This window comes from Amphibalanus amphitrite, unplaced genomic scaffold (genome assembly GCF_019059575.1).
Source record: "Amphibalanus amphitrite isolate SeventyFive unplaced genomic scaffold, NRLGWU_Aamphi_draft 000064F_arrow, whole genome shotgun sequence".
NCBI lineage: Eukaryota > Metazoa > Arthropoda > Thecostraca > Balanomorpha > Balanidae > Amphibalanus > Amphibalanus amphitrite.
This window is the reverse complement of record NW_024881560.1, coordinates 504,498-524,334: the sequence shown is the minus strand read 5'-3', so window position 1 is coordinate 524,334 and position 19,837 is coordinate 504,498. Positions and strand designations below refer to the sequence as shown.

Below are 19,837 nucleotides of genomic sequence, written 5' to 3'. Positions count from 1 at the left end.
GCCGTGCACGGGGTCCTGTTAACCAGGTCAAATTAGCACCACTCAACGGCACGCAATGCTCTAGCACATCGGTACTTACAATAAAATGTCCACAGAGGCTCTATAGGCGATGAACAACACACAAGCACAATCACCAACGGCCACGCCGCGCGGCACCGACACTGCTCACATCCGCTCTCGGAGACCAACGGCCGAAAACTGACAGATGCGCGCGGCCTTCAAACCGCAAACGGCCGATCTCGTTTCTGATTGGCTGATTGTTTCCATTTCAAATATCATCTTCACGAGGGTAAACAAGATCCACGCATGAAACGACTATCTGTACCCGAGTCACGATACCCAGGAGGAAAGAGTTTTCGTGATGTTCTGGATCGCGAGAGTAATATTGATATTTACATGGTAATAATACTCTTCGCTGGCGAATAAGTTCATATTAACCACGTACCGTTACTATGCACATAATGGTAGCAGCGAGTTACCCTTTCGATATACTATTATCTTGCGGGTTTGATGAAAATGAACTCTCCAGGAGGTAGTAAAAAAGTTTTGAGTGTGGGGACTGTTTGCAATAATCAGTCAGCACAGTTTACTCCCTGGCTCACACTGGGTTTACTGCACTTTTTAGTAGCTTTGTCAACGGACGAGTGCATTGATTGCACTTTCGTCGTTGGATCACCGTGCACACATTGACCAGAGGTGTGCCGGTGTGGGGGGGGGGGGGGGTCGATCCAGTGTTCCATTGACCCAGGTGGGCGCGCGCCGGACCCCTATACTGGTCGAACCAGCGTTCCATTGACCCAGGTGGGCGTGCGTCGGACGCCGCGGTCGATGTCAGACCGGCATCTGTCACACGCAGCCGTCAGCACTGAGCCGCCGGTAATGGCTCATCGATCTTAGGCATTGACGTCACGACAAAAACATGCAGGATGCGATACATTTCATCACGTTTCCACCGCCCTCCCCTCCCTTAGCTTCTGTTCTTTTTTTTTACTCAAACCGCAGTCATGACAGGAAGGGAAGTCGGAGTCATCTTGTCCCCGTCTCCTGTCGAGTCACTTCAGCTCACTTCGCCTGCAGAGACACGTGCGTCTGATGCCTCATCTCCGGCGCACGGGCGGCGGGAAGTGGCGCACTAAAACACCCGCCTACACGCGGTCCCAGTCACGCGGAAGTAGCTGATCGGGAAGACGAGATGCGATCTGACGAGGAGTGTCCTTCGCCGAGCAGCTGTTCCGGGCCGCGCCGCGGTGCCATGAACCCGCTGTCCGATCGAGGGTCTCGCTATTGCCGACCGGTTTGTGTCGCCTGAAGGCTTGTCGAGTCTGTTTTTATCTTAATGTTGAAGTACTTTGCAGATGAAAATGCATACTTCATCTTCACCTGCTACATATCAAAGGATATTGGCACAAGCAGCTCATTATCCTTTATTTACTTCGATGTTATCTGACTTTGCTCATTTCTCTTTATTTTGCACCGCCCCTAACTGCAGCAACCTGTATCCAAATATCAGAATCAAGCCACCGCCGCAGGCCTCTGTCGCTCCGTACCTGATTTATAGATCCGGTTTTCTCCGTCAGCGGTGGCGCTGGCATGCACGACGGCCTCCCCGGTCTGACACCCCGGGAGTCGCACGTCCTTGCGACTTGCGTCGGCGCGCCGGTTTCACTGGCCAGGCCGTGCCACTTACCCACACGTCTGACGGACTCGGGGCTACCTAATGAGCGCCCATCGCACAGTTTCGGGACGCTATTGAGAGCGAAACTGGCCTCCGGGCGCGCGAGCCGCCTCCGCCCCAAACGAGCGATCACTTTGGGATCGAGAATCGCGGTCACCGCTGTCCTATTTGGCCGTAGTGATGATATACGACCCGCCTGGGCTCGTTTCTTCAGCAAAAGCTAACAAAGTTAAAGCGCTCGTGTCATCGTGTTCTTTTCTCACTTTAACCCGCGCCCCACTGGGGGGGGGGGGCTATTTATAGCCCCCCCCCCTCCCGTTTTTCTGCAATAACTTCCAAACCGCTTGACGTATCGACGCCAAACTTTCAGTACCTTCGGCTGCATCAATTTGACACCTTGTGTTAAAATTTGAACTTCGTACCTACCATAGGTCGGCCGGAAATGACGTCAGAGTGACGTCATGTTCGGCCGATTTCGACGCAAAACATTGAACCACGGCAATCGCTCCCAAGAGCTCAGTTTTTAAGCTAGATCCAATTTCTTTGCATGAGAGGACTCAGAATAGACTGCGCTATCAAACTGCTCTCTCGGATTTTCGAAATTTTGAAAATTTCGAAAATTTTATATAATAAAATTCAAAATTCATATTTTTACATTTTTTTCAAAAACTTTTTGACTTTTCGAAAAAAACTGGAATATATGTGATAGAACGCATTATTATGACTAACTCTAGCAAGTTTTAGCTAAATATCTTCAAAAATGGCCAAGTTATACGCATTATTGCAAAAAATTAACAATTATTAATTTTTCAAATCAATTTTTCAGCACGAATTTGACATCGTACGCCAATATAAATAGCACCATCGTGTTCCTGAGCTCAAACTGCATCCAATAGACACCTTTTTTGTTGAAAAATTTTAACTTCAAAATTTGACTTTTTTTGACCTGAAAGTGACCTGACCTGAGCTAAATTTGACTCAAAATGACCTCGAATGACACAGACGACATCAAATTCGAAATGTTTGGCCTAAATGGACCATAAAACATGTGTCACGTGACCGACGGATGATATAATATTTTCGTGACCTGTGGTGACCTGACCTTGACCTGAAAATCAAAGTACAAGTTTGGTACCCTCAGAGTATCTAGAGCATCTGTTCACGAGTGTGTGAACCAAAAATGAGCCTGATCTGACTTGTAAGACAGCGGCAAGAGCCCAAAACGTGAAGAAGCCAAAATGCTAATAATTTTTACTTTGACCTGACCTGTGACGTCATCGGTGACCTCGAGGTCAATAAAATTAGGTTTCGCTCGACAGTTTTTGCGGGGCTATCAGACGCCGTTTGAATTTTGACGATCGGCCCAGTAGTTTCGGAGTTAGGAGGGGGGGGGCTATGAATAGCCCCCCCCCCCAGTAGGGCGTGTTATACGCAGACCCCAGTGGGGCGCGGGTTAATCTCTACCCAGTTTAGCACCACTTACATAGGTGCTAGAAACTTTTTATACACACATATTTAGCCCAAAGTAAATTTTAGCTTCCAATCCAACATCCAGTTGCACTACCATTCGCAGGCTCTGAGCTCCCCGGTCCGCAAACGATAATAGTCGTGCTCACACGCTCGGGTGCCCTGATCATTCCTGAATGACGCTGCACCATCACGTCTCCCTGGCGGCTACTACCGCATCGGCCTCACTCAGTCCTGAATGACCCGCGTCGACCAAAGAACCGTTCCCGGAGACAGATGGCAGCCGGGCGGCGGCGGGCGCGGAGGCAGGCTCCTGCGCCGCAGATGGCCGCGCCCGCCGCTCAGCCCGGGCGCGGACCGCGGGCCGCGGACCGCTGCTGACGCGGCGGAACGGCTCCTGCAGCCGCCGGTCACAGGCACCGTGACGGTGCGTGCAGTCTGCCGGCCGGCCGCAGCCGATGGAGCTGCTGGGCACCGTCCTGCCGCCCAGGCCGGCGCTGTGGCCCACCTGTGGACCGCCCTGTGGGGAGCGGGACAGTGGACACAGCAGTGAACGCGTCTGTCTCTGTTTGCAGCAACAGTCGTGGCGCCTGTGGGGAGACGAGAAGAGCGACGACGCCGTCTGCTCGGTGTACCTCAAGAAGGTGCGCTACCACCACCCGGGAAGGACGCCCGGAGACAGCGTGAGTAGACACGGCCATCGCCGGGGAAGGGTGCAGTGTGCTAGGAGATCTGTGGTGTTATTGAGCGTGTCGAGTAATAAGCATGCATAAATCGGTTTTATTTTGCTTAGACAAATGTCAAAACCACTTAGAGCACAAAACTTGCTTGAATCTCGATCTGCCCGGACCTTTTCTACTCTGCTTCGTCCGGTTCCAGTTTTTGTTATTGGTATTGTTTGTTACGTAGGTAAAGGTCTAGAAAAGACTATCATTTTCTCAACATGCTTGCCCCGTTTTATGTGCCACAACGACGGTGAATTCAAATGTCTGCTATTTCCATAGCTGCCCTGATTCAAGCCCACGCCATGCCTATTTCAAGCGCCTGTAGTTTGCATATAGATCAATGCATTTCAAAAGAGCATTAGATTTCTTGGCCAAGTGCGCCGAATCACATCCGTCAGATGCCTGCGTTCCCGTCCGTGAAACCTTGATACATATTAATGAGTCTCGGCTGCGCCCGCCGGCGCCGCCTTCGCCGGTGTTTCGTGCCACGCCCCCTGCCTCAGGGAGGCCAGGACGAGGTGTTCGCTCTAAGGACCATTAGATGGCTAACGGCGACGAGACAGAACCGGAGACCTGTCACGAATTCGCCGACTCTCTCGCAGGGCTGTGACATTATAGTCATGGGGCCCAGGTCAGGTCGGCAAGCCTGGTCTGTTGGTCCCGGCCGGTTTCTACATAACTGGCTCCCGATTGGTCTCTGGGTCGTGATTGGTCTTTGATCGCTTTTAACTAGTCTCTGGGTCTGGGCTGGTCTCCTGGTCCCCTCTGGTCTCTGGGGCCTGGGTCTTTCCCAGCTGGTCTCACGGTCATCCGGCTGATCCCTGGGTCGGTCGTTGGGTCTCGGCCGGTCGTTAGCGGGCCCAGTTTCGTCACCGTGCAATCATTGTTCCCCTCCAAACGCGGCGTGCCCGGCCCACGGGGGTGACTCACGGCTCGGCGGAGTGGCGCCGCCCGGCCCGGCCCGGACAGGTACCGTGCACCTGCCGTGCACAGCGTGCCGTGCACACCGCTGAGTGGGCACACACGACGGTGCAAACAGCTGTGACGCAACGAACCGAAAAAAAATGTGTAGCGTTCCGATTGCTTTAGATGGTGAAGAAATGGACACAGTAGAAGCGAGATTGTTGACGTAAAGTATGCTTCTCGCTTCCTCAAATCAGTGCAATATTGATGAATGGCTACCTGCATATAAACAACATTCGATGAAATAATTAAAAGCTGAAATGAAATCAATTCAAAATTAATGAAAAGCTACCTGCATTTCAACAATGTTCGCTAAAATCATAAAAACGGAAATGTATCTATTTAGATAAATCTGTCCTCTTTAGGACAGGACTCAGGACAGAAGTCTCGTCCAATTGACCCGTATGCCAGTCTGTGACCTCTGTAACCCATCTCGCAGGACTCGGATGACGAGATCTCGCACCTGGAGTGGGAGACGGTGCGGGTGCGGCTGATCAAAGCCGGCACCCTGGAGCGGCTGGTGGCCTCGCTCGGGTCACACTCGGGAGAGCTGGATGCCACCTACATCACCATCTTCCTGGCCACCTACCGCTCCTTCACCAGCGCGCGCGCCGTCGTCGACCTCATCATCGAACGGTGAGTACCCGACTCAAAGAGTTTGCGGCCGGTGTAGTGTGGAAGTGTCCCGATCTTCTGAAATCCCACGCGAGATTAGGAAGATATGCTTCTCAGTAGGTGTTTATTGATGATTGTTTGTTTATGGTATCTTCTTATTTGAGAGACACAGGAATTTAAGCGTGCGAGGCGAATGAATTGTTCTCACACATAAAGAACATTGCGCGATATTAGTTGCGCTTGTCATGCCGCTAAACGGTATGCGATGATGGTAGTGTGTTAAAAGAAAATCCCAACGTAAGCAATGATTAAATTATGCTACCGCAAGGACTTTCTGCACGATTACTGCAAAGGGTAAGTAGGTAAACCACAGGTAGGCATCAACAGACACCAATAAAGACGTTCGTCTTCCTTGTCTGCAGGGATCACAGTGATTCTTGTAGTCAGATATTTGCTATAGGTTTCTTCGAGGAAGTTAGTAAAAAAGAATTCCTGAAGCATGTCTGGCAGACCTATAACCCATAACCTATATAGACCATCTGATGAGTCTGAGCGGCGCGTGCCATGCATGTGAGTCGCTTGCGTGACTGTGATCAGTAGGAGCCGGCCCCCCTGCAACGTCCGTCAGCCCGAGTCACGGCCAGGGCGGGGCGTGTGTAGGACTGTCGCGTAGGACACACCACTGAGTCATTGGCGGAGGCAGTCGGTGCTTCTGTCCATATGGGAGCTGAACAACATCGTCAGATGCCATGAAGGACACATTATTGAGCCAGGGAAAGAGAAATTGGGAGAACTGCTCATAGTTGTACAACCATCGATCAAAGACCACCGGAGCTTGATTTGAAGGCATTTTGCAAATGTTAAATCTGCATGTTGCGTCCTCATACGGCACGTAAAAGTGAATGAATATTCCTGGCTGATACCTACTTTGTTGCAGTAATGATGCAAGGGCTCAGTCTCATTACCGTGAGCCCGTTGGCAATCTGGGTGACTTGAGAGTGCTCGCTGCCACTCGGCTGCGTTGCTGTGATGATTGTCGCCATCCGTTGACAATGAATGCAATCTAGCTAGTATGACATAATTTTGGTCGGTGTTACGGAATCGCGAGCAGGCCCGGCGAACCCCAAAGTCGAGTGTTGCCGCATCAGGCATCGCTCGGGACGGCGCGTCATGCGACCTGTTCCCGAGATCTGCACCATTTTCCACTGAACACAACAATTCCCCGACTCCCTCTGTGTAGTTCTCTGTACCTCACGGCGCTCTTTGTACTTGAGAAGCTGTGTTGCTGCGGTCACTTGTTGCGGCTGAGCGTAGAAGCAAATCGGCGCGGCTGGGAAAACAGCCTCTTGTAGCCGAGCAGGGCCGCATTAGATGCAGAGGCGGGGGCCAGTTCACATGAGCTGTGCAGGGCCGAATTCGCAGAAGTTCGGGTCGACTGTGCTCCACGCCGAGTCCGTGTAAGTGGGATAATCCGGAACTTGGCCACAGTCTGTGAGTTGGAAATCCGTCATGGCGACTGGACATTATTCTCGATTCATGTCACTTCTCAACGCTCTCTCGAGTTTAATGTTGTGTGGCACTCGCCTCGTGTGTCCGGTAACAGGCTGTGACTGATAGTTCATTCTTCAGTCTTAACAGACCCCGCCAATGGTGTTTGTTACAGACCCGGGTCAACTAGAACATTCACAACCGTTGGTCGCTGCTCATCAAACCTGTGCCTTTCCCGACGAGTGAGACATTATGTATTAAGTCAATGTTTACCCCACCGTCGTTCCATGAGTCAGATGTCCGGTATACCTAATGATGATTGCGACTCTCACGCCTGATACGTCCAATTCTCATTATCTAATATAGTTAACACGGTGATTCAGTCGAGCTTGCAGTTCACTCATGACTCAGCTCCCTATTTCAAAGCCACCGTGACATGCTTCATTGCCTCCATCTTGCTTATAAGGAAGCACAAGTCCTGACAGATCCAGAGAAATGTCCTAGTTGTTGAGATGACAATTACTCATTAGTTGGTATAACACAGGTTAAAATGCTAAAAAGCAACTGGTTTCACAATGCATTCCATTTAATTTGAATCTGAGCCCTTCTAAAACACCACAACATTGTAACAATGCCGCTAGCGCAAGTGTATTGCAGCCTGGCCGCACGTGATGCTGCAGTCAGCATTCACCGATTCAGCAATGGTTGAAGTCACGTGGTCGTTGGTTCATGCCACGTGACCCATAACCGTATGGCCGACGGAAATAGCGTAAAATGAGGCGACACAACGCACGCGTGACCCCACTGGACATGACCGACTCACGAACAGTCCTAAGTCGGGTCCATTTCGCGTCCGATTGGCCCTCGCTGCCGACCATCGTGTGAGTACGGGAACGTTCGGTGATCGATTGTGTCTGCCCCGCGCTGCCCACCGTCCATCGAGCTGTTGGTTGGTCGCCTGGCTACTGCCGAAAGGCCACCTGTGGTTCGGTACGTTAGGGCGCTGGTGGTGAACGACTCGTCATTGACCCAGCGCGTCTGGTATATCAGCAAAAACCACCGCCCCTCGGTTATTTGCCGAAGGATGCTTGTTTACAATAATTCTGTCCATAAGAATGGACACAGTCCATTCGCGCACTGTCTGCTGTTTCTATGGTGACAGGACACTAGAGCACTTCATGGGCCGGATAAATCCGTTATCCACGGATAAATCCGTGGACCGGATAGGATTGGATCCCAAATTTGGAAAAATAGAACGGATCTGGGCGGGCCGGATTTGGGAATTGAATGTTGAACACGGATCAGAACGGATAAAATTGAAATTGTAGCATTCAATATTCATGTTAAGAATTAGGTAACTTAACTTGTTAGGCACTGCAGCAGAAGTATTAATTGATTTACATGAGATTTATAAGCATACCTTTGTGAGCCATGATAGTCTGTAAGGTATATGGCAGCACCAACCAAATTTTTAAATATAGATCAAGATGGTCACAACATAAAATCTGCAGCTCAGCCATGTTCCTAACCGAGGAAGCGAGAACAACCGCCATGGCATCATATCCACCATGGCTCGCTGGTTCCTGAATAAGATACGAATCATGTAAAAATGTGTTAATAACTCACTTGTCCTGAGAACAGTCCCCATATAATATGTATAAAAACGATAATGCTTTCTCGAATTTTTCAATCTTCCAGACAGCAACAAACACTGCGCAAGGTTAGAAACACATGCGCAATAACAGATGCTTTTAACCAGCTGAATAAAACGCTGCAAAAAAAGTTTTAAACTTGGCGCAATGCCTCGTGGATGATTTTTTTTAGAAATAAAAACGATCCAAGACGATATTAAATTCTGATGTTATCAACATTTTCAGTGTAAATGACGCCAAAAAATATTTTCTGATCAGAAATTCAACTTAAAGGGTAAACGAATCAATATTACGTCATCAGCTCGCCTATTTCATAAAGAGAGAGCGGATCTTAAAAAAATCAATCCTTGCTTGCTTTTTTGCGCCACTATCGTCAATTTTGTCTGTGTATTGTGTTGTGTCGTCTTGTTGATACGACAAAATGCCGGTTTAACTTATCTTCCTTTCATTTTAGGACCAAAGTCAGGCTTAAGGCTATTTAATACCTACTTTTTCAGCTGGGTTTTCAGTGTCAAATTCTTTGTAGAGTGTGTCAGACCACATTCCAAGGCTAGTTTCCAAACAATGTGTTTTGAGGTGTTTTGATTCTGCCTTTTCCCATATAGAATGTTGCCAATGTCATGAAACTTTATTTATTCATTGTATTATACTTATTATTACCTACCATTTGACTTACTAATTGATTGTGGTTTTGCTATATGAATAAGTACTCTTCCTTTTATAGACCACAGTAGATTCTTAACAATTCTAATGATAGCCAACCTTGTGAAATGCTGAGGTCCATGTCAATGTGTTACCCCTATCCTTAGCAATGCAGCTTTTACCACAAAATGTATTTTGCAGTGGCTAAGATTGCTGTTATTACAATTTGATAGCTTCCTACAGGGTGATTTTTTTTACTTGTGAAAAAGTAATGAGGTTTAGTGGCGTCAAAATGCAAATATATATTGTAAAATTATATACCAGCATGACGAGCATTCTGGGACATTTTGATTTCATGCATACACGATGTGAAGGAACGTCCATCGTGTATTTTACTTGTGCTTGAAGTTACCCCCTCTCTCACCGACACGAATCAGCCCGCCTGAGCACGTGTTGAACAGCACCATGGACTCCCATGCTCATTAGGCGGACTGAAAAGGTTCCTATCACCCATTTTCAGCTCTGCCAGATATTTCCAATGTTTTCTTGTTATATCTGCCATACCTGGGTCCAAAAACTAGAAGTCTAGAAAGGGCAGGTCGAGGATTTTGCTACTGGCGGCCCTGGTGGTGTCTGATTCGCTGTTTTTGTTTCTCCCTGAAGACTGATTCTTCAGAGGATGCACATACGCCAGATGGGCCGTTTGAAGGTTATTTATGACTACAAGCTTGTTCGTGCATCATTTAACGTCTTTCTGAGGTATCCCCTTGATGATCGTATGCTTCGAACTGCCTCAATGCTTCAAAATCATCGTTTTGTGTCGTTCCTTACTGAACGGCGGTGGACCATGCGTGCCCGATTGGTGGGACATTTTCAGGCTCCACTGGGGCCGAGGCCTTCGGTTAAAAGGGACAAATCATGACACCATACAAAATGTCCCAGATTTATCTATCACGTGCATTGCTTTTTTGCACAAGATTTTTCGATTTAGGGACCACCATTGACGTTTACTTTTTAACAGTTAAAAAAAAATCACCCTGTAGTGTCCAACATTTGGATCTTATGGCGATATGCTGATAGTCTCACAACCGGTTTGTAATGAAACGGATTATTATGGATATTTTTTGGATGTATGGCTGAGATACGGGCCATGGGCGGGCCGGATTTTGAAATTCAAAGAAACACGGATAATGGGCGGATCTGGATATGACTTGCCGGATATGGGCCGGGCCGGATCCTGAAAAGCCTATCCGTGAAGTGCTCTACAGGACACCCATGCACGAGGCGCCGCCCCTCCTACCCCGTTCCCCGGCGGCCGGCCTTGCCATGGACGCGGCTGTCCGGCGGGTGCGGCGCGGCGGTGGCGACCTTGGTGTGTTCCCTCTGTCCAGGCTGTGTGACGGCCCGTGGCTCACCGACCCGGAAGCAGCTGGTGACGGTTCACATTCCGCTCCGGGAGCCGTTCACGGTCCGCTCCGTGAGCCTGCGCTCTACCGGTGGGAGGGAGGAGCCACGCGCGTCCCAATGGGAGCGCCGGGAGCGTCCCAGGAGCGCCGACATCCGCAGACAGGCACCGTTCGATTGGCCCGTCCGGCCTCAATTGATGGATGTCCGGCTTTGATGACCGCTATTTAGTGCTAATTCAGATTGGCAGGAGGCAATGAGACATTTCCTTCCGTCAAGTAGTGATGCAGCAAAAAACTTGCTTATTTTCGGGAAAGATTCTGTAATGGTCCGGACGAGCTGAGATTACATCGTTTATGCATTAGGCATCAAATGCCCAGCGGCGTATTTAGAAAATCGCGAAGGGGGGGGCCAAGGGTTTGGAGGGCGCCACCTCACCCAAGGAGGGCGCCATACGGTCGCGAGATAAAAAATCGCTCAGTGGGGGTTGGGGGGTTGGGAGGCGTTTTTTACCATGCCACCAGTTTTTTTTTGCGTAACCTCGTATAGGTCGTGCTGCATTGATTTTGCATCGTGTGTATTCTTTATACTCCAGGTCACAAAAGGTCAAGTGTTCTTGAAATGCTGCGCCGAAGGCGCGCGAAATTTTTGAAAACAACCTTTTCCTCCGCTTTTTAGGCACGCCTTTTATACGATCACTGTTCAAAGCTCCTCTCGCTCTTTTACCAAATTTGAAGGTGTAAAAAATACCTAAGGTTTGGTCGGGCCGCTGCCACACAAACTGTACAGAAAGCTTGGCTCATGGGTGTCGATGTATAAAAGTTTATTGGCGGTGGCATATCTACGCACCAGATCACCGTATCGGATTGATACCGGAGCGCGAGATGCGTAAACATCATCCAAATTACCTCAGACCAGCCTTCATAGCCTTCTCACAGATGCATACAGTGTACCCACATAACCAGTTTCAATCACCGAAACTTCAGATGCCTGCTGTTGCGCCCGAACCTGTTGACAATACTTAATCGTAATCCATATAGATGCCATGATGCACGTAAAGTAGGATCAATCCGTTAAGACCAAAGACGTGTTTTATGCATCGTAGAGCGTAGATAGTTTTGGTAGGTATAGATACTTCATTCATTGTGCTGAATGCACGTTCATTTGTGGCAGTTTTCACAGGCAAGACATCAACTATGTGCAATAGAACGACTAAGTTGAAAAACATGCCAAAGGAGTAAATAAATGATAGGAGGGCAGCGATCAACGGATGTTGCCAATAGGTAGAAGGGCTGCGATCCACAGGAGGGCACTAATAGGTAGAAGAGCCCCGATCAACATCCCGAGTTTCGACAGTAGGGCACCGATAGGTAGGAAGTTGGCGAGCAGCAGGAGGGCGCCAATGGATAGAAGGGCAGCGATCAACAGGAGGGCACCAATAGGTAGGAGGGCGCCGATCAACAATCAACAGGAGGGCGCCACCAGGTAAGAGGGTGGCGAGGAACAGGAGAGCACCAATAGGAGGGTGGCGATCAACAAGAGGTCGCCAATAGGTGGGAGGGCGGTCATCAACTGGAAGTCGCCAATGAGCGGAAGGGTGACGATTAAAATGGGGGTGGCAATGGTGAGGAGGGCGCCTTTGCTCAAGAGGATGACACGAACAGGAGGGCGTCTGTGCGGAGGGCGCTGGTCAACAGGAAGGTGCCAGTGGATAGGAGGGCGGTGATCAACAGGAGGGTGCCAGTGGTTAGGAGGGCGGCGATCTACACGAGGGCGCCAATAGGAGAAGGGCCCCGATTAACATTCAACAGGAAGGACTAGGGAACCAATAGGTAGGAGGGCGGCACTGAACAAGAGGGTGCCAAAAGGGAGAAAGGCGGCCTTCAAAATTTCACATGAGGGCTCAATAGGTAGGAGAGCGCCAATAATTATGAGGACGCCGATCAGCAGAAGGGCGGCAATGTGTAGCAGGGTGGCGACCTACAGGAGGGCGCCTTCGGGTGAGAGGGCGCTTATTTACAGGACAGCGGCTTACATAGGCGACCACCGTTACGCTTAGAGAGCTACAGCCTACAAATGTGGTTGGAGGGCGCCCGAGGGAGCCCTCCAACCGTATTTGGAGGGCGTATTTGGAATGGGCGTCCTCCGAGGGCGCCCTCCATCCGTATTTCCCTGTAAACACATTCGCGATTGGAGGGCGCCCTCCAGTCGCGATTGTTTTTCGATTCGATTATATCACAATTGCATTTGCGATTGGAGGGCGCCTTCGGCGCCCAAGGGGGGGGGGGGCCATGGCCCAGTGGCCCCCCCCCCTGCCTACGCCCCTGCAAATGCCTATGCACCAAGCCTATACATTGCCATTAATAGCATCCACCTCCGCGAACACACATGCCGACACGGACGTGTTGCGAGGCACGTGCATCCCACGGGTACGTCTACGTGCCACCCACGGGTACGTGCGGCTGCGGTTGGTCCGCGTGTACCGCTGTCGACGCGGTGGCATCCGGCAGGTGTAGCATGCCTTGTGGGCTGGCGCACTGTTTTGACGGTAAGGGGAGGGCGCAGTCACGCCACACTGCAGTCAGATGGGCTGTTTGTGACTAACGCAGGCGGCGGAATCCCTGTGAAGTCACCGGGCGAGGTTGGGCTCACTGCAGCAACCTCACCAGATGGGAGACCTCTAACAGTTGGTGAGCCTCCAGTAGGTGATGGACGTTCAACAGGCAGTGTTCCTTTAACAATTTATGAACAATGCCTCTACTTTGTAAGGTGTGGACTGGACACCCAGCAGATGCCACACCTCCAGTAAGCCCGGGGCTGGATGCGGCCACCCGTCCCGCTCCGTCTGCTGACGGTCACAGCTCGCGCTGGCACCTTCACCTCTGACCGGAGTCGGGTCGAACAGCCGCCAGCCCCGCCGCCGCCGCTCGTGAAGGCGGCCCGTGGGATGAGGGTCGCTTGCGTCACCGTCCGTGACGCAACAACAGGAGGCCGCTGCGGCCGTCTGCCCCCGGGTCACGGAACGGCGACGGGCCGACCGGTGACGGCATCAGCGGCATCGAGAGGTCCCGAACCGCGCGCAGCAATGAGGAAATGGCTGCCGGCCTTCTTATGAAACGTGTAGAGTGGCCCCAGGTGGCTGAGCTGTACATTTAGTCTCGTCATTCGGGAATGTAGCGCTTAATGCGTTGCGTCAGGAATTCGGCACTCAGCACAGCGACGGTTTGCGGCACTTGTCAATGGTGAAATTCCACAGAAAAGCAAGTACCTATGCCTCTCTATCACCAGCATTGGATCTCTTCATCACAAGTGCTGGTGATTTCAAGACTCTTTTAGACCCAGGAACCCAGTTTTCAATCACCAGAAGAGCATCACATTGCCTAACGCCGTCAATTTAAACCCTCCTTGCCCATGATTGCCCTTGCGTGAGTCTTCTGTGCGCGGTCGACCTGCCGACCGACGGGCGACCTTTCACCCGGGCCGGCCCGCTCGGCGTCGGCCGGTTGCCCAACGGAGGTCGGTCCGACCCGACCTCATTGTCGTGGTTCCGGTCCGGTGAGCTCCGTGCGCTCCGGCGCCTCGGATACACACGGTCCGCAGGAAATCGGCCCGAGCTCCGTCAGGAAAACGACTACCTCGCCTCTGCAGAGGTGACCAGGAAAGTAATCGGCTGGGAGGAGGAGGAGGCAGCAGCGCTACTCGGTGGAAACGGCTCCGGACGTTTGTCATTCATTTTAAAATGGACCCGTGTAATAGTGTCTGCTTAAGGAAATCTGGCAAGCGATTGGAAATTTAGAAGGGATGGCCACAAGCCGCATCCATTGATGCATTACGTGCATCTGCACTAACCCTCGCCGGCCGAGGGGGGGGGGGGGCGGGTGCCGCCCCCCCCCCCCCATAGGGTTTTTTCGCGATAGCTCCGAACACGCTGGCGATAGAGAGCTGAAACTTGGCATACCTGACCTTTGATCCAAGCCGCATCTTTTCACACCAACCGCATTTTTGGGTCAGGTCAGGTCACTGACCTATGACGTCATAAGTGAACCTCTGCACGGTCTTCAGATGTCGCAACTTCGCAACGCCCTCACTGCCAGAGGAGATGTCACAGGGAAATGAAACTTGCAGGATCTAGTATCCATTATGAGTCCCACAACTTGTATATCTCGGATTTTTCCTAAAGGTCATATGAGGTCAGGTCATTTTCGTGACCTCACCATTATAAGTCAATGGGGAAAAATTCAAACTGCTATTCTGGCGCCGGGAACGATCTCTAACTATCTCAAGCACACAGAATCGTGATTTGATGCACTCCTTGCAAGGTTAGATGCGTCACTTTTGCAATGTTGACCTTGCGTGACGTCATTTATGACGTCATCAAGGTCAAATTAGTTTTTCGTCAATAACTCTTGATCAAATTGAGCTAGCGAGTCGGGAAAGGCACCAATGGACTCAGGAAGGCCTGCCGAATCGAATGATATGCGACATGACCTCTTTCGACCAACTTCGTGACCTGGGGGTGCTGACCTGACCTTGACCTGAGGTCAACACCCCAAGTTGACCTGACCCGGACAAAAAAGTATATCATTCGACGCGTCTGAGCGAGGCGAACACGATGCTGCCAAAATCGGCGCTCTGCGGCCGTTTTTTGCGAAGTTATTCACCAAAAACTGAACCGTACCCTGGGGCACTTGACCTGACCTCAGAGGTCACCGGTTGACCTAGGACCTTAAAATCGGGTACCAATCTCTGCGTCTCGTAACGGCGCACACGCTCGTTTTTTCCGCGACGCGCTAGCTCCACCAGGGGCGAAACGGCGAGGGGGGGGGTCGTACCCGCCCCCCCCCCCCCCTCGGCCGGCGCGTATGTAGAAAACCAATAGGTCCGGCGAGGGCTAAACTTATTTATTCGGTGACATAACGTTCGCTATTGCGTTAAGACTTAGATCATTTATTGGAACGTTCTAAGTTCTAACACATCTAGGGCAATTATTCTGCCAATTCTATCAGATTAGCAAATCCATTTGGAAGAGTGTGGTGTAAAAAGCAAAATTTAGAAACAATAGATTTAAATTTCGGATCCAGTCTACCGAATTTCCGATCAGCCACCATAATACCTCGAGCGAGCGCTACTTTAACTGCTACGACGAAATGGCTAACGCCTGCTGCATTACTTGTCGATGTTGCTCTGCGTTCCTTGCCGTACTGAATGCGTTCGCCCATGAGCCAATGCCCACATTTACAACTCAAATAGACGCCGCCTCACACAATGCCCGCGTGGGCGTGCACCATAATTAATGATCTAGTACCCTTGACCTGACGACCCCCGCCGCCGCGGGGCTGTTTCCCACCAGGCGCCCGGCCAACAATCTCATGGTTGCACGTTCTGAGAGAAAGCTGCTGCCTGCCTGACAGCGCTGTTCTTTGTCGAGTTTCTCTCGGCTCGGTGTTTTATGCTGCGTGTGCTCTCTCACGTTCCATAGTCTCGGCTGCTGCGGTCGCGCTCAGACCGCCTCACTCTCTGCGTCCGGTCCCGAGTCCCGATTGTATCGACTAGCTACAAGCATCCAGCGCTCTCTCCTCTGGTCTGGTCCGCTCTCCTCTGGAGCATGGTCTGCTCGCAGCATGCCAGCAGCTTCCACACCGAGCCTGGGGGCGGCCGCGCCCGTCGTTCGCTTCCTGAACGGACAAGGTCAACACCTCCCCCTCGACGTGCCGGCGCTGTGGAGTGCGGACGCCCGGCGGCCCCGCGTCCGGCTGCGACCGACTACGCTCGGTCCCGGTAGAAAGTGGGCTCGAATCAGCCGGAACTCGCCGGCGACGGCGGTCCTGTTTCACTTTCTACCACTCTCGGGGCGGGAGACGGGCCGGCGCGGCGGTGCGGCGGACGGCCGTCCCGGTCCCGGAGGAGCCGTCCCAGTCTGTCCCGGAGCCGGACCAACGCCGAGAGCCGCTGACCCTGAGCCGGTCGGAACGGCTGAGCTTTCACGGCGCAGGGGACGGGTCAGCGGCCGAATGCCTGACACATCCGGCATCTCCCACCGGAGTACAGCGGAGATCAGCGAATTCCTATCGCAATACCGACATTCCGACCGAACTGAGCCAGGTGACACCGGCACAAAGAATTAGAGGTGGCAAAATGTGGACCCGAGGACCCGGTCCAAAGAACCAGTCTGGACCCATATGGGTCCAGACCGGTTCCTGGAAATTTTCTGACGGGTCCAACCGGGTCCTACCATTAACTTTACATCTTGCACACTACACATTATTGCAAAATGTGAAGTGAATGAAGTGAATGTTTCTTTGCACACGTTTCTTTGCTCATGAGTATTCCCAGTGGGAAATAGGCTGTTTACATGATGCAACTAATGATACCTACAAGTAGTTTGTAATTGACTTTTGGGGAATGGGTCCAACTGGTTCCGATTCCAACTAATACCGGGTCCGACTGGTTCCAGAAATGTCCAGCCGGGTCTGGTTCGAGTCTGGTTCCCAAAATTGTCATCTTTTGCCACCTCTACAAAGAATGCAGACTGTTTAGGTTACATCAGGGCCGGGATGTGATCAGCTATTGGCATCCTGTGGGCGGTTTCATAAACTGTTTAGTCCATGTCAGCGTCTGACTGTGTTAGTGTTCATGAGATCAACGGGTTGGATACACGTCGCCTTCCTGTGGCTTCGGAACTATTCGATGGTAGGTATTTATAAGCACTACTACGTTCAGCGAATTAATTTGTCCGAAGATTTGTTCGCATCAGCAAAGGGGCGTTACTGATGACTGATAAACTAAAAATTGAAATTGCCACTTTCTGGTATGACAATTCTGTCTAGCTGTAGGTTTATTATGCAGCATTTTTATTTTGTGCTCCGAGAATCTAAGGGTGATAACTCAATCTTAATAACTGAACCATAAAATAAATTGGCCACGGGAGCATAACAGATTAACTAAATGTAATATACTAAAAGCTTATGACATAATGCACAAGTGATCTCCATTTCAGTTCAAAATGCTGCAATTTCTTTGGAAGCTTTCCGGCTCGGTCGCATCTGTCAGTTGTCTGCTCGGCGCGGTGGGGCAGGGGGCAGGGGGCCAGTCACGGTCGGGGTCGGCCCGCACTGCCGGGGGCGTCGGCCGACCCTGGCTCGGCTACCGACCAGCTCCAGGAAGCGGGATCGGTCCATCACTGAGCGGGACTGGCCGAGGACGACCCTCTCTGTGTTCATTGACCCGACCGAACAGTCCAGGGGGCAGGGATAAAAGGTGGCATAATCGGTGCAACGAAATACTTTATGAAATTCAATTATGTTAACGGAAGCTATACCTGTCACTCGTGGTGTTGCATTCATAAAAATCAAACAGATTGCTTTGCGCGCTTTATTGCCGAATCTACTTCACGTAACGTAGCCCTCCTGACATGTAACTTCTAACCTGTCAGTGCAAGCGGAAAACTTCCATACCCGTTCACAATCTACATACATGCATGTAGATGGCGCTCGGGCAGGTCCGTGGCTAGGTGGTAAAATACCGCTGCGATGCGCCGTTCCCACGCAGACGGCGACTTTCCCACGTCTCTGGCGACGGACCGGCGAGCGCCGCCTCCCCGGCACCATATGCCGCCTTTCCTCACAGGCACAGCGTTACGACGAGTCGCTGTAAGGTCGGCGTCCACACGGTACCCGGCGCTCAACATTCTGAGAGGATGTCGCGACTAGGAGCGACGGAGAGATTGGAGATTCTGGACAGGAGTTTAGGGCAGGTCAAGCTGCCATGCAACGGTGATTTGTAGTGCCTCCCGCTGCCTAGCTCCCATCTAGTTATTCGGGGAGGCGAGAGGTTGGTAGAAGAGTAGGTAAAACATAATCTTGGGAAAGTGGTACCGGTCGGCGGCCGCCGGCATTCTTTGCAGCGCTCTGCAGGCCGCAGGGGACTGGCATCCAGGCTAGCTCAGGCATCTGCCCGGAAGGGTCGCCGTGGGCTCTCTCGGGAAATGCGGTGTACCTTCGCATACCTCTCGACTGGCCTTGAGTAGAGTGAAATGAAAATGGCTCAGGCTCTGCGTACAGCACCGCCGTTCTTCAAGTGCTCATTTCCCGCATTATTACGACAACAAGGCATCTTGATGGCCCCGTGAAAGGCACTCACGTGAACAGACATTCTCCCCAGCGTCACAGCCCACAAACAAGCAGCGCTTTGTAACGGCCGTGAAAGGAAGGCTTCTCGTACCAATCCGATAGGGGTTGTCGACGTAACACGCCGTTGAAATTACGAAGAAGCACGGGCGTAGGAACGTCATGAAAAGTGGGTGGGCCACCCTGTCAAGGGGCCTCCTTTTCCAGGGGGCCTCCTATTTTCAGGGGCCTCCACTTTTGCCTCATCCTGCTGGCTGCTTTCAAGTATGACCTCCAAATCTAGCTTCTGAGATCAGGCAGATGTACCCAGGGGCGTAACCGCTAAAGCGAACAGTGCGGAAAGTCCGCACCATTTTTAAAACTTCTTCCCCCTCCGATTTTTTTAGAATCTATTTGCCGCAAACGGCGCATGACCCCTGAAAACCCTTACACAAATGTCTTCCTCGTTTCCAGTAGGTGCGAGTTCTGAAGGCTGGGGTGGTTGACCGATGGGACCTGCTACCAAATGGTGCCCCCATTAGCTTCATAGGCGCCCTCTTTGGCATATAAGCGCCCTATGTGCCTATAGTCATCAGAGACATCCCTATATGTCCCACAGTCGCCCCGTTGTCGCATACAGGGTGACACAAAAAAAAACGGTCATCACCAAATTTCGAATAACTTCGGAAGTCTTATTCAGATCATCACCAAACTTCGGCCACTTAAGGTCACACCTATGTAGCATACATCCACCAAGTTTCAAGTCTTCACTACGAATACTTTTAGTACAGTGTGTGTTTTACTGACGCTCCACAATGTGCTCCAGGTGAGCGCCACGGCGCTGCAGGGCGTAGGCACACTTGCATCTGGCGGGCAAGCCATCGGCGCTGCAGGGCGTAGGCACACTTGCATCCGGCGGGCAAGCCATCGATAACCCGATGGCTGTGCACTTTACAGAGTGCAATGGCCTCTGGAGACAGTGCTCAGGGGGTATGCTACCCCTGAAACGTTATTATTATCGGGTTATCGGCAACTTTGCCCGCCGGATGCAGGTGTGCCTACGCCCTGCAGCGCCGGGCGCTCACCTGGAGCACATTGTGG

The 19,837-nt window shown here is 51.4% G+C and overlaps 1 protein-coding gene across 2 annotated transcripts in view; it reads left to right on the top strand.

Annotated features, from left to right (window-relative positions):
- The window catches only part of LOC122378735 (ral guanine nucleotide dissociation stimulator-like 1), a 55,253-nt gene that overhangs the window by 21,608 nt on the left and 13,808 nt on the right, over positions 1-19,837 (top strand). For both annotated transcript variants that reach the window (XM_043360183.1, XM_043360182.1), the window contains exons 2-3: positions 3,718-3,825; positions 5,270-5,466. In XM_043360183.1, the coding sequence (XP_043216118.1) occupies positions 3,718-3,825; positions 5,270-5,466 (305 nt within the window). The remainder of the gene's footprint in view (positions 1-3,717; positions 3,826-5,269; positions 5,467-19,837) is intronic.